Source organism: Triturus cristatus, chromosome 6 (assembly GCF_964204655.1).
Source record: "Triturus cristatus chromosome 6, aTriCri1.1, whole genome shotgun sequence".
In the NCBI taxonomy this organism is placed as follows: domain Eukaryota; kingdom Metazoa; phylum Chordata; class Amphibia; order Caudata; family Salamandridae; genus Triturus; species Triturus cristatus.
The window spans coordinates 1,246,693,242-1,246,709,387 of NC_140589.1; the positions used below are offsets into that span (position 1 = coordinate 1,246,693,242).

Consider the following 16,146-nt stretch of genomic DNA (forward strand, 5'->3'; position numbering starts at 1 on the left):
AGACAGAATTCAAAATGCTAAAAGTGCAAATAAAGAATTCTATAAAATACTCAATGAATTTCGCAAACCAAATTGCCTAGAAGGAATTCATCCTGTTACTCAAGATTTCACAGAAAAGCTGGCATATCATTACACGGACAAAGCAGACACATTGGACTCATACTTAAAACAAAAACAAAGCACCAGCACTAACCCTTGTACAAAACAACAACCCAAGAATACTCTAACCCAGCCTCTCTGTTCCTTCCAACACATCTCACACAATGAATTATGGATCTGGTCAAAGCAAGCAGGCCTGCCGGCAGTCCTTCTGATCCATGTCCACCTCAAACTTTCAAAACAATTCTTTTAACTACCTCTGCTGCCACTCCAGTAAGAAGAATCATAAATGATCCCTTAACTACCGGAATATTTCCAGAAGAACTCAAAACATCACACATACGCCCTTTACTGAAGTAAACAAACTTGGACCTGCTGAACCTTGACAACTACAGACCCATTACAAATGGACCTTTTCCTGGGCAAACTGACAAAAAAAGCAGCGTTCGCCCAGTTGTCACAATTCATTGAAGAGAATGATATACTTTCAGACTTCCAAATAGTATTCAGTCCAGGAAGAGGCACTGAATCTGCCCTCCTTGCCATCTTGGATGACCTAAAGAATACAGTAGACCGCAACGGGTTTGCTGCGCTACTCGTCTTGGACATCTAGGCTGCCTTTGACACGGTTGACCATGACACTCTGAAACAAAGACTCTATGAAGCCGGTTTAGAGGGGACTGCTCTAGACTGGATCACGTCCTACCTTCAAAACAGAACTAATGTCATTCATACCCCACCTTTCTCATCCAAACCATACTCCACAAAAGCAGGGGTCCCTCAAGGCTCTATCATATCCCCATGCTTTTCAACATCTACATGAAGTAATTACCGGTACTGATCAATCAATTTCATCTCACGTGCTATAACTATGCAGATGACATGCAAATACTCCTTCAACTGGAATGCCCCAAAGACATTGGAAAATCCCCAATTTTCAGTTGTCTCAGTGCCGTGGATCAGTGGATGACTTGGAGCCATCTCAAATTGAATGCTTCCAAAACGGAAATACTCATGTTTGGTGATTGGAAACATTATGACCCGCTTGCCGTCTGGCCTGATGAACTGGGATCACCCCCTAAAGTATCAAAGGAAGTAAGAAACCTCAGAATGGCCATGGACTCCAAGCTGACGATGAGTGCCCAAGTGGACAAACTAGCAAGATCAAGCTTTGTCACAATAAAAACACTGCAACAAATTTTGCCTCATTTGGGATTTCCACACAAGTTCCAAGCTACCATCTCCCTTGTTCTGTCCAAACTCAATTACGCCAATAGCCTCTACCACGGATCACCTTTAACAAGCATTAAAAGACTACAACGGATTCAGAACTCGGCTGCCAGACTACTCTTGCTTATCAAACTGCGAGACCACATCTCACTTGCCTTTAAAGCCCTGCATTGGTTACCGGTTGCCAGAAGATCCACGTTCAAGCTGCTTTTTATCACCCAAAAAGTGATACATGGAATGGGACCGCTCTTCATCAGGAATAAAATCACCAAACACATTCAACAAAGGAACCTCTGGTCTAAAGGGGCACCTCGCTTCAAAATCCCAAGATACAAGAAAAAAAACATGGGTGGCACATCCTTCTCTGTTCAAGCAGCCAAACTATGGAACACTTTACCCCCAACATAAGATCCATGGACAGCCACCTTATCTTCAGAAAACTACACAAGAATTGGCTCTTCCCCACATAAGCACCATACGCAACCAGAAATTTACAGCATATCCCTCTGTATATAAGCATTTATTTTCACTATAGATATGTACCTATCTTTGTGTACTGCTTTCTATAATTATGTTGTAAAACAAAATTAAAAAAAATTAAAGTACAATAACGCTTGAAAACCAAAGTTTATCTGATGCATCTTTAGTTTACATGTACTTGCTTCCATTGTGCATGTGTGTTTGCTACTTTTCTCCTGATAAAGCATATCCAATGCACTACCCTATTTCTCATCCTCTATCAATATCTTTAATCTACATATACTTACCTCCTTTATGCATCTATATGCTTTCAATGTACTTGTGGATCTAAACATTTATCACTTTCTTCTAATTTAGCATTTCCAATGCTCTACCCTTTTTCTCAGCCTATACTTCTCTCAATATGTCTTCTAGCCCAACTTTCTGACTCATCTCAAACTTCTTTCTACTACTCTTTCTAATACACTACCCTATTTCCCACCCTATACATCTATCAATATATCCTCTACATCCACTCTCTCATTCATCTCAAACCCAATACCACTACTATGACCCCCAAAATAGCCCTTTCTAGACTCTCCCCAACTCTACCCTTCTTTGCACCATCTGACACCTCTTTTACAATACTGATTCCCCAAAACAAGCCTTTCTAAACTCTTCCCTCTGACTTTTCCCCTCCACATCCCTTTTTACTCATCCCAAGCCTCCCACCACTGGTATGATGTCTCAAAAATTTCAAAATCTAAATCCTTCACTCTTCTATCCCTCCACTATCCTTTTCAATCAAAATACCAGACTAACATGTACACTTATCAAATTTTCATATTTCACTATACTAATCCACCACTAATCCTTTATGGGTTCCGGAGTAGCGTGCTCCGGAACCCATAAAGGATTAGTGGTGGATTAGTATAGTGAAATATGAAAATAAAGCACTTCAACACCCAATCAGGTGTAAAAAGCGCCATATAAATGCAGATCCTTTCTCCCTCTTCTATCCCTCCGCTATCCTTCTCAATCCAAATAACTGACTAACCTATCCACCACTCAAATTACTTTCATATTTCACTATACTAATTCAACACTAATCCTTCTTGGGTTCCGGAGTATCATGCTAATTGCCGAGAAAGCGCTTCAACGCCTCATCAGGGGTAGTAAGCACTATATAAATGAAATTACAATACAATACAATACATCGAGACCAATCAAGGTTGTGCCTTGTAGGTCCACATGGGTGCCAATTCACCAAAAATGCCAGAGGTAGCATAAGTGGCATCATATACCCTTTGACCTTAATGACATCACAAGAAGTTACATCATATCACCCTTGATTTTCTCCAGGAAGACGTGTCACATGACCCTAACATCACAAAAATTGAGGATTTGCTTTGGAGAGTTCCCAAAAGTAACACAAAGTTGCGCTATCCACTGCTTTGTGTTATTTCATCTTAAGAGGGCATTCCAAGGGTGGTGTATGGGTGTTCCCATGCAACCTCCCATGTGTTTTGACGCAAATCCCTATCTACAAAACATTGATAGACAGGAATTTGTACTAAAATATTATGACTCCTTGAGGCAGGTATTACGAGGAGAAAGGCTTTCATTTCTCCTTGTCTTTCCAACTTTGCATGTGTGCTGCATTGCACAGCCAACACACAAAGTGAAAAAAGCCTCAAAACATAGTTTTTATACTGGAAGGGAACCCTTCCAGTGCAAAATAGTTATTTTATTTTATTTATTTATTTAATTTAAAAGTTTTATATAGCGCTAGCTTGATCCGTGGGTATCAGAGCGCTTTACACACACACAGGAGAGAAAAAAAATTGCATTACATAGCAGGACCTAAGAAAGCAAAAAAAGATATAAGTACAACATAATAATTAGGCAAACAGTGAAGGGGAGGGACACAAAAACGCAGGTGGTTGACACATTCAAGTAACCACCTATCCTTGATGGTCAAGTGAGAGGGGAGTCAACTAGGATATTGAAGTCTAGGTTCGTTGATGCTGGTCAGTAAAGTATTTGTTGAGGAGATGGGGTTTCAGGTCCCTTTTGAAGCAGGAGAAGGAGGGGTTGCATCTGATGTCTCTAGGGAGTGTGTTCCACATCCTGTGTACATATGCTTCAAACAATTCCTTTGATGCAAGGCAGCGCAGCAACTTTGGTGCAGCACTACACTACAGCAAAGAATATAAAATCTGAGCCTCAGTCTCACACAATCTTATTCGCTACACGTCACTTGATTTTTCACTCACATGCTTACACATAAAGACACACTTGCTCACATATACGCACGCTCGCTCTTTCACTTAAACAGGCTCTCATTCACAAACAAACATGCAATATACATTTAAAACCAATTTTACTTGTCACAGCTGCCACTAAAGGTCCTAAATGTGCTCCATTTTTTTATTACACTAATATTTAATAATGGAATAATATTCACTGTTAGTATAATGAGAAAGAGGGACAAATTGATGAATGCGGAACCACCCCTATGTTCTTGGCACTAATTTTTGCAACGGCACTGTCGGCGGTTGCAAAAGCCAAGCCAGGAGTTGCAGCTGGTAACAAGATTACCCACAAGTACAGGGATGGTGGTGTCCTGCAAGGGTCAGCAAACCAACATGTCTGTAATTGTGTTTAAATAAAGATTTCTTTTTTAAATGCAGACGAAATGGGACTGCGATTAAAAAAAGTTTTCTTTGAATACCTGTCTCCCTGCTGCTCAGCCAGAGTGAAAGTTGGTATTGGAATGTTGGTGTGACTGTGATGCATGGAATGCTTGGGTGCCTGTGTGGATTAGTGGTGACAGTTGGAGATGGGCTGAGCAGCTGAGCAGCAGGCAGGCTGCTCTTGGTGGGGCTGGTGTATGAGCTTAAGAGGCTGGAGAATAAGGATTGCCAGGCTGTTGGACAGATGTACATATTTACCATCCTGCAACCAAGAAGTTAATAACATTATTCATGTAAGACAACTCAGCTATGTCTGGTAAGGCACAACATATTTTGGAGATGACCTGGACCAAGACTCAAACGTGCTTCAAGATACAAGATTGCAAGAACCTGAACATGGTACGGACATGATGAACCGTGGTGGGCACAACAGTTTTGTCCAAGGGTCTGGACTGGAAAGCCATATCAATGCAATGGACATGGTTTGTGTTAAGAAGTGCATGGTGTGTTGGGACGAAGAAAGGACTTTCCTGCTTCATATATGGCTCTCTTGGAGATGCAGATGTTCTTGCAGAAGATTAAGACTGCAACTAGCAGTGGTCGATCAAGACGTCCCGTTTTTGCACAGGTGGTAGTTCTCAGGAATTCCTAATGATGTGGATTGTCTCAACCTTTTCTCATGCCATGTTTTCTTCTCCCTATCGGTCACCAAACAGATGTAGAATGCTAGTGGGGAAGCCTGAATTATTCTACTTGAAGTTAATGGACAAAGGGCATGGATTGATGCATTTCTGCAGAGTGAGTCGTGTATGAAGCTCAGAAAGGTTGATAAGATAAGGGGGGGCATAGCAACGACAGTATGACGATATAATTGTAGCGGAGGCTGTATGTATGTATGAGGTGACACATAGCAATATGAAAAACACTGATCTTGGAAGGGAAGCACACACGAGTGTGAAGTCTGTACATCAATGTGAGAGAGTACCAGAGGGTTGGGCTCTACTAAGGAGGATGCTTCAACCAGATCTGCTGTATTCCTCAAAGCTCCTCTACACATGTCCAACCCCCTACCCCTACTCCTGGATCCAGCACTCGAGTGTGAAAGTATATGTTTATGTGTGGAGGGAAGGTCAAAGAGTTCCTCCAATGAGCGACTCGAGGAAACTGTGCTTTATTTGAGCCGGTGGTTTCCCGTGCTCGGCACCGCACTTAATTGTCAACACCAGTGCTTGCTACAATCTGCCACAAAGTGGCGCTGTCTGGCTAATTTGAGATGGCCACAAAAACAGTTAATGATTATTTAAGGATACTTTAAAAAGGGCTATTACCTGCCACCCAAGCCATTCTTATAGTTTTGGGATCAGAAATAGTCAGAATTGTCACAATTCTAGGAGTGTGATGGTTAGTAGTTGTGTTGTTACCATTATTGGCATCACTGGTAGTGGCAATGTGTGGTGCAAGCTGCAGTGGCCTCCTGACGAGAGCCCTAGCTGGCACATATTTATTTACCAATTAAGCTCTGGAGGAAACAATGCTGCAAACTGACGGTTATAGATAAGTAACACTTCCTTATAAAATATGCCTGACTCATGAAGCATTCAAATGTTGTAATCTGTGGAGGAATTATAATGGTGGACCTACAACCCTATTACAAAATCGCTAGTCCAATGTGTATTCTGTCCAGAATCTCCAGCTGCTTCACTGCACATAATCAGGAAGGGAGACGATTATGGAGTTTTAAAATGTTTCGGCATTTATCATAGCTACGTTTTCGAAAACATTCTTCTCACTGTAACTGCACAGCGATATTGCTGGAATGTGAGGGCGTTACAGAGTTCTACTCCTTTATTAATTTTGCTTGCTATGTGTCTGAGAATTTAGAACATGTTCCCCAATTAGTCTCAACTGCATTGTGTGCCAAGAGTATAGATTTTGGGTAACAAAGTTCCTGTACTGAACAGAACTGCTAGTGTTGGTTGATAAGTTCAATGACCAGGGAACTGGATCACCAAACAGGGGATAGTTATCAGTAGTGCAGCAGGTGCAGTAGCTCTGAGGTCCATGGATGTTAGGTGTCCACTGCACCCACATTATGTCCATATTTTACTTTTCAACCATTGGAGAGGGGATTCATTTTTGTTTCTTGCACTAGGGGCCCAGTGAGCCATTGTTACACCACTGAACCCCATGAGGATGTCTGTCACTGAAGGCGAATTGAAGTGTCATAAATATACATCTAAAAGTGTGTGGATAGTTCCACGTGAATCACTGAAACTAATGGGCTGGGCTCATTGAGTCCTTAGCGGTTTTTCCGCCAGGCCGTTGGAGGTTATGAACTTGCCACCCTGGTCGATGGTTTGTCGCCATATTTAGAGACTAGGAAGCAGTGAAGCTAGTGGAGTGAGCTCTGTGTTTAAATTGGCCACGGGGAAAACTTTTTTGTTCAGAGAAAAAACTCCCAAACCAGAAGTTTGTTTCTGAGCGAAGGCCAATGGCCTTGATGCGCAGAGAGACTTTTCCCCTTACGTGGCACCATTTAATACTTTCCCTGCCTGTTTCTGCCATTTTTGAACCAGTATCACAAAGCCTCCCACCAGCCCAGAAGGGAGGCATTAATACACACAGTCACTAGACAAGGAGACGGGATACTTACCAGTAAAGTCAGGTAGCATAAGGTGTGGGCCCACGCCCCAAGGCAAAGGTGTATAGCACTCATTCCTCCAATGCCGAAGGGTCCCAGAGCTGCCTAGAGGGCAAGAAAACAACAGCCCCAAGACCAGCACGTACCACAGGGGCAAAGTAAAATTACCAGCCCTTGGCTTTTGGTGAGGAATCTACAGCCATGGTAGGTATAGAGATTCCAACACCAGTTTCCAAGTCCATTAAAGAGCAGTGAAGAGTAGGTGAAACATCATAACACCATACACCCCATGCAAGCCAAGCATTGTGGCTGTGGCACACAATAGGCAACAAGTGGCGAGAAGACAGGGAATAGCACATAAGCCCCAAGGTTGGAAGCGAGAAGATCCTTGAGCGACACAAACAAAAAATGGGGGCACTGACCTGTCCACCAACAAAGTGGACCAAGGTGATACACAGCAGATAAGTAAAGCCTGCCCCCTAGCAAGCCCACAGCCTCATTCCAATGGGGGGCATCCACATCCAATGAAGTAGACCAACATTAACATTAGGGAGCTGGGGAAGTGCAAGCCAAACATGAAAACAATACCATATAGCCCCTGACAAGCCCAGCAGGAAAGCCAGTGAACATTATAGCTGAACAAGAGACGAGACAACAAAATACCACAACTCCCAAGTCCAGCATGGAACATAGTGGAAAGTCCATCCCCAGCCTTCAACCCAGGCAAAGAAAGGAGGAGCCACAGCAAACAGGTACACCCTATCCCATAACAGGGAGCACACATAGGTTAAGACCGGTGGCGGTTCGCAGAGGAAGTGCTGCGGTGCGGGGGAGGGATAGGGTGGGAAGGGTAGTGGACTCCGACATACGGCGGAACAAAGTTAAATAAGTTAATAAATAAATAAAACTATTTACATTGCCTGCGCTGCTCCTCCGAGTTGAAGATGTAGCGCGCGCAATGTAAATTGGTTTATTTATTTATTTATTTACTTACATAACTCCATTCCGCCATATGTCGGAGTCCACTACCCACCACACTGCATCTCCCCCACCCCGCCTCACCGCCCCGTAGCACTCCCTCTGTGAGCCTCCACTGGTTAAGATCCACATCCAACTCCACTACCCTGGGGCCAAGGGTTAACCAAAGCCATGGAGCTTCTGACATCATTTTCCAGATAAGCAACTACAAGCCCATTACCATCCCTAATAGGAAGCTTGGTATGAGCAAGTCAAAAGCAGGAATCAGGACCACACAGCACCAAGCAAGCCCTCCTTTCAGGGATGCGTTAATGTAAATAATGCTGGCAGAAAGTAAAGTCTCCTCCGCCTGCTTTCTCACGCTTTGCATGTTGCAAAAGTCTTCAAATGGCTCCCACTGAACACCAGAAGTACCGTACTTCAGGCCCTAATCACCAGTCAACTAGACAATGGCAACACACTCTACACTGGGATCACTACTCACCTTCTGCTGATACTCCACACCGTACAGAACTCCACTGTCAGCCCCATCCTCAACCTCCCCAGATGAACCCACATCACACCCCACTTCAGAAAACTCCACTGGCTCCCTATACGGAAGAGATGCCAATTCAAGCTGATGATCCACGCCTTCAAAGCACTACACAGCCAAGGGCCAGTCTACATCAACCACTGCCTGATCTTCTACCAACCTACCAGACAACTACGCTCCGCCTCCTTCTCACGCTTCCACACCCCAGATTAAAAGCACAGAAGAGCCTGGAAAGCTGGCCAAAGTCTGGAGTAAAACAGCAGAAAGTATAAAGGCCCAAACAAGGCCCGTAAGACTAGCAGGGGCTCTCCTCCAGATTCAGAAAGCACAGAGTGACTGTTTTCCAAAGAAGACAGAAAAAATTAAAGGTTTCTGGGTAGAGATGATCCTTTGTAAGCACATCTAATGAGGGAGGGGTTTTATTTTTTCTTCTGGGTAGATTGCTGGATTCATGTCTCCAGGATGTAGACAAACCACAGGACGTAAAGAGTTTGTAGAGGAAATGGTGAGGAAGTAATTTACTGTTTCAGAAGTAATCAGAAATCATTTACCCCACCCTTGCAGTTCTTAAATGCAATGGTTTTTGCTAAAGAACTAGCTCATAGAAACCAAAACCTCTCACCTTCAAGTATATATTCTTGAAAGCAAAATGGCAAAACTATGAGATCACAATATTAATTTAAGTTACTCAAGTTATTTCACTAGAATGTGGAGAGATAAATAACTTCCATCTTTCTTCATAGACATTGACCTGTCATACTTTAATCCAGATGTCTTTAGGTTCTACTGGGCCCAGATGGATCATTTATTCCTGAAGACATTTGCGATTTGTAGTTCAGCTACAAAAATAGATGATTTATTTTAACAACAATGGCTATTTTTGAAAAAAATGTGCCAGATGTTGGAAAATATGCAATGTAGTAAACATTTTTTGATTTTTGTCTCTGCTTTTTTGTTCATTTCACTTTTGCTATGATTAACAAAACAATTGCTTGAATTCAAAAATAGTTAGTTTTGTGCAATATACCGACATAATGTCAGACTATTTGTTCAATCAGGCATGTCAGAGGGTTTTGTTAGACTTAGGTATACAAGCTCAAGTGGGGGTAATGCTATGCTATGTTTGTTTATGTTTATGTTTGTTGTAATTTATATAGCGCTAATCACCCAAGGTCTCTAAGCGCTTGCATTTAGACAACAGACAATCAAGGTAACACTCTGAACATGGGCCCATCCCGTAAGCCTACGCAATGCCTCCGAGAACAGCATGGTCTTCAGCCTCCTACGAAATGAGAGTAGATGGAGATCTTTTCGGAGCACATCAGGGAGTTTGTTCCACAGCTGCGGGACACAAACAGAAAAGGCACGACCCCCAAGTGTCGATAAATTGAAGCGGGGGCAAGTAAGAAGGCTGGCCTGCGAAGAACGAAGGAGGCGACCTGGGATGTAGGGCTTCAAGCGGTCTTTGATATAGTTGGGTGCTCTGCCGAATAGGGACTTATGAGTAATACACAAGCCCTTGAAGCATACCCTTTGTTTAATAGGGAGCCAGTGCAGCTGCTGCAGCAAGGGGGTGGCATGTGTTTTACGAGGCAGCTTGAAAATCAGTCTAGCTGCATCGTTCATAACTACCTGGAGTTTCCTCAAGAGTGATCCAGGGAGCCCAATATAGACTGTATTTCCATAATCAAGCCGAGACAATACCAAGGCAGTTACCACCCTTTGCATGGTAGTGAATGATAAAAGAGCCGATAGTTTCCGAAGCTGACGCAGTAACCCGACACAGCTTCCCACCACAGCGGAAACCTGGTACTTCATTGTCACTCCAGAGTCCAATATAATCCCTAGGCTCTTCACGGTAGGTACCGGAATGGGGGTAGGGCCCAACTCTTGGGGCCAAAACAAATCAGACCAAGGGGAGGAATTTGGGAAGAGTACCAGGACTTCAGTTTTGTCAGGGTTTACTTTTAGCGAGTTCAGAGTCATCCAATTCATGGTGTATCTGAGGATGTTCTGAACATTCCGTTGAGAGTCACAAGAATGGTTAATGTGAACTATCAACTGAGTGTCGTCCGCATAATTAAACACCTGACAGTCTAGCCCGGCCAGGGCCTCAACCAAGGGTTGGAGGTAGATGTTGAAAAGCAGGGGGGACAGTGCCGAACCCTGCGGGACCCCCCAAGGCAGGGAGCCCTGCTTGGACATAAGAGCCCCAAGCTGGACCTTCTGCTGGCGGTCTTCCAGAAAGGAAGAAAACCACTGGAGAGCCGTACCTGTAACTCCCAGCCGCTGCATACGGGAGAGTAATTGCCCATGATTCACCGTATCAAAAGCGGCTGAGAGATCAAGCAGGATCAAAGCAGAATGAGCCTTTCTGTCAGCTGCAAGCCGCAGGTTGTCCAAAACTGAAAGCATGACCAGTTCGGTGCTATTATGTGCACGGAACCCTGCTTGCCGATGATGCAATAGGTTGTGTTGCTCGGTATATAATGTCAGAGCTCTGAGCACATGCTGTTCAAGGACTTTAGCCAGGAACGGGAGTTGAGAAATGGGGCGGAAATTCTTCAAATTTTTTTGCATCAGCACCCGCTTTCTTCAGCAATGGGAGTACTATAGCCTCCTTGAACTTTCGGGGAACCTGTCCGGAACTAAGGGATAGGTTCAAGACGGCCAAGACTTCGGTCTCGACCAGAGGGAAGAACACTCTAGGGGGGCAGAAGTCCTCCGGGGACCCTGACTTCACCCTAGACACTATCCGGGCCAGGGCCTCAGGTTCAAGCAGCGGAAGCTGAGCGAAAGGGGTCTTAGGAGGATCGAAGGGTGCCTCCACCACTGTTAATGGGCACGGGGCGACACATGTGTTTTTAATAGCCAGAATAATATCTTCGACTTTAGATAGGAAATAGTTCTGGATTTTGTCACAATCGGCTTGAGTAGAGGTTGGCTTCTGTTCAGGCAGCCTGCTCAATTCTTTAAGAATAGTGAAGGTCTCTTTTTGCGTATTACTGGCCTTACAAATCCTATCTTCATAAAAAGCTGATTTAGTTTTGATAAGGGAGTCCTTATAATGGGCTAATTTGGATTTAAAACTCTCCTTATCGGCCGAAGCTAGTGATTTCCGCCAAACTCGTTCCGCCCGACGGAGGGCCTGTTTTTCTCCTTTGAGCTCACAAGTGTACCATGGGACTCTAGCAGTTTTAATGCCGGGACTTGGTCCTCTGGATGGGGATAACTGCGTCGATGGCTGTTGTCAGCCAGGTAGAGAGCTCTGCCCAGGCCGAATCAGGGTCTGTAGACACCGGCCTGAGTGCTGGCGTCATCCTAAGGGCGTCTTCTAAGGTGGTGGGATCTAAGGCCTTCCAGTTCCGAAAAGACTTCCACCCCACTGGCGCTTGCTTAGGGTGGTTCTCAAAATATCCTTAACTCATAGCATTGAACCCCATCCTTTCTTTCACTCTGTCCTAACTTGTAAACAAACTCTTTTGGAAATGTTCCTTATTTGAAGTATTTATACTTTTAAAACTAATAATTGCAAATTGTTATTTTATAGAAATGTTATTGTAGAAGTTTCGAGGAAATTCTTGACTGAATAAACCTGTGCACTCCAAATCAGTTTCTTTGTGAATTTATTTTTTTAAATTTTATTTTCTGTCTTCTTTTTCTCAGCTAACAATCATATGATCTCCGAAGAAAAAGGCGCCTGTTTCCGGTTTGTTAGTGCAGGAAAGCAATGCATGCACCCATTGTCTGTGCAGCTCAGCAGGCAATTGTGCTGTTGCAGTGTCGGCAAGGCCTGGGGCCCATACTGTGAGAAATGTCCCTTCCCTGGAACAGGTAAGATAGAACTTTGTAAAACTCACAAATGTCTATGCTGACTTACAACTCAAATTATTACAGTGACAGTGCTGGACTGGGAGATAAAAGTTGCCCTGTGTGAAAACAGAACCTAATTAGAAGTGGTCACATGATATCAACATCATTTTCAGTTTTTGACTCTGTTTTTGATTCTGTTATGATTTTGCCACATGCCATAATTGCAGTAGGTGTCAACTAAGTATATTGCTGGACATAGAACTGTGGTGTTTCGATTCTGCACTGCTTCACATTTTTAGGTTGAAGCCTACCAGACAGCGCAGTGCTCTGGTTTGCTAATGACATCCTGGGGACATCCGGATAGCTTCCCTGGGAATGCATTCCGACCACTGCTTACCATTTGTGGTTTATAACTCACATTTGCTTTCTTTCTATTTGCTGACTTTATTTGTTTTAGGCTGTCCAGCTTGGGTTTGTCACCTTCCCTTGCCCGTACCTTATTTACCGTATTCTTTCACCAGTTCTGGATTTCTGTAAACAGGCCTTTAAATCTTGTTCTTATCTTGAAACATTTGCTGCAAAAAGTCCAAGATAGAGGTCAAGTGTCAGGCTCTGTCTTCCAGGAGGCTTAGTTTATACTTTTCTTTCTCTGACTTCAAAGTGAGAGGAATTATGTGACAATCATGCTGGCTACTGAGGGTATGTTTTTCTGAAGGCTGTACAATGTAATTTATTTTAGCACACAACAAAATGTAAATATCTGTGAGTGAACCGTGCAGATATTTCAAAATATTTCAGAATTAGGACAGCACAAATGAAGCAAATGTTTTGGTAATTCTGAGGTGTGGTGGAACAAATATATGAATACAATCAAAACAAATCAATATACGCTAAGTGATGACTATTCCACGCATTATTATTTGTGCACTGTACACTTTCATTAGTAAAATTGTATTTCTGTGCAAATGTAATGATCATTTCATTCGAAGAAGTGTTGTCTGTAGAGGCAGTATGCTACCACACCACGCATACTCCACTTAACTCTGCCCCACTCCATGCTACTGCAGGTTGTTCTGCACCATTCCATAGTATGCCACTACACATTGCGTCACTGCACTCTACTCTGCACCACTCCACTCTACGCCTCTCTACTCTACACCACAATACTCTATGCCAATGCACTGTACTCCACACTACACTCTATGCACCACTGCACTCTTTACCACTGCCCTCTACACCTCTCCACTCTGTGCCACTCTGCTGTATGCCACTCTACTCTGTAACACTATACTGTATGTAAATGCACTCTACTCTGTACCACTCGACTCTATGGCAGTACCCACTGTACTCTATGCCACTGTACTCAACTGTGCACCACTCTACTCTGAAACAAACTATTCTACGCCACTGCACGCACCTTCACTGCACTCGGTACAATGGCACCCTGCACCTTGGCACGCTACGCTGCCCCACTCTACTCTGTGCCACTTTACCCTACTCTGCAACACTGCACTCTGCTCTCTAAGACAGCTGCAGTCTATGCAATTGTACTCAACACCACTGCTCTCTATGCCGCTCTACTTTGCACCCTCTACTCTATGCCACTACACTCCATCCCATTGCAATCTCCTATACACCACTGCACTCTACAGCAGTCTGCTCTGCAACACTGAACTCTATGCCACTACACTTTATGTCACTACACTCTACTCTACATAATTCAACGCCACTGCACTCTACTCTGCTCCACTGTGCGCCACTCTATGCCAATGTACTCCATGCTACTACACTCTTCGCCACTCTACTTTGCATCACTCCACTACATGCTAACAGCACTCTATGCCACCCTACTCTGCACCACTGCACTCTACTCTGCACCACTCTACTCTACTCCACTCTATGCCCATGCATTGTATGCCACTACACTCTACATTGGTCCACTCTATGTCACTGCACTCTATGCCAATCCACTCTAACATACTCTGCACCACTGTACACGACAACACTACACTCTTGGACACTCTATGCTGTGCCACTGCATTCTACACCACTCTATTCTATTCTACGCCACTCCACTCTACGCCACTATAGTCTACCCTGTACCAACGGTGGCTCCTCTGTTAAGGCGGAGGAGCGTCACCCTGCCTGCTGCGAGCACAGCGGGTACACACAGAATAATCAAATGGTCATCACCATATCATTTTATTATTCTGTGTGCCACCGACCGCGCTAGCAGTAGTGTGATGGGGGGGGGGGGGGGGGGGGGGGCTTTGTTGAGAAATTCCTGCATATTGCAGGATTACTGCATCAAGTGCGCATGACAGATTAGCCAGCAGTCTACAACCGGCCAATCTGTCATGCACACTTCATAGCCTGCAAACTCAGTGCTGTAAAACAGCCGAGGGATTGCAGTCACAGACCCTAGTCTCAACATTAGTGCTGGGTTAGCCTGCACTAACCATCTCATGGATTTGGAAGCAGGAAGTAAACCACCTTCCTTTCCTGCCCGTCATCGTCGGGAAGGGAAACAGGCATCATAACTGTGAGTTTTACAGTGCGTCACGCCCCACCAAAAGTTGCTAGCCGGCTGTGCCCTGTTCCACTCCATGCCACTCTATTCTATGCCCCTGCACTCTACACTACACTGAATGCCACTGCACTCTACACCATTGCACTCTAAGTTGCTACACTCTAAACCACTTTATTCAAATCTAATGCACTCTACACCACTGTGCTCTACACCAATTATTCTACACCACTGCACTGTACGCCACCCTCTATAATATATTCTGCCACACTCTAAGCCGCTGCCCTCTACACCAAAGCACTCTATGCCACTGTACTCTACACTACTGCACTCTATGACACTCTACTCTGCAACACTGCACTATCTACCACTGAACTCTACTCCACTGTCATCTGCGCCACTGTACTCTGCTCCTCTGCACTCTTTTCAACTGCACTCTATGTCACCTCACTCTACTCTGCACCACTCTACTCTATGCCACTCTGCTGCAATATATGCCAGTGCACTCTACCACCAATGAACTCTATCTCGCTACACTCTGTACCACTGCACTATATGCCAATTCACTCTACGCTACTCTAATCTACTGTGCACCACTGCACTCATTGACATTGCACTTTACACCTCTCTACTCTGCTCTACACTACTGTACACCATGCCAGTGCACTCTACCCCACTCTACTATGCACCACTGTACTCTTCCCCACTGCAATCTCTACCACTACAGTCTAGGCCACTCCACTCTACTCTGCACGAGTTCACTCTGTGCCACTACTGCACAACAATGCACACAGTGCCACTGCATTCTACACCAATGCACTCTACACCAATGCACTCTAAACCACTACTCTCTGCCACTGCACTCTACCCTGCACCAATTCACTCTATGCCACTTCACTCTACTCTGAAGCAATCTACTCTACGCCCCTATACTCCATGCCACTGCACTCTACACCACTCTTGCCACTCCACTCTATGCCACTGCACTCTACACTGCTCCATTCTACACTGTACCACTCTACTCTATGCCACTGTACTCAATGCCAATGTACTTTACACCACTTTACTCAAAATCAATGCACTCTAGTCCACTGCAGTCTGCGCCACTATACTTGATTCTGCAACACTCTACAACCTGGACTCTGTACCCCTGCATGCTACACCATTCTAC

General features: G+C 44.3%; 1 protein-coding gene across 1 annotated transcript in view; it reads left to right on the forward strand.

Annotated features, from left to right (window-relative positions):
* Window positions 1–16,146, forward strand: part of LTBP1 (latent transforming growth factor beta binding protein 1) — a 1,238,788-nt gene that overhangs the window by 762,537 nt on the left and 460,105 nt on the right. The window contains exon 11 of the mRNA XM_085612185.1: window positions 12,302–12,469. Coding sequence (XP_085468311.1) covers window positions 12,302–12,469 — 168 coding nt within the window. The remainder of the gene's footprint in view (window positions 1–12,301; window positions 12,470–16,146) is intronic.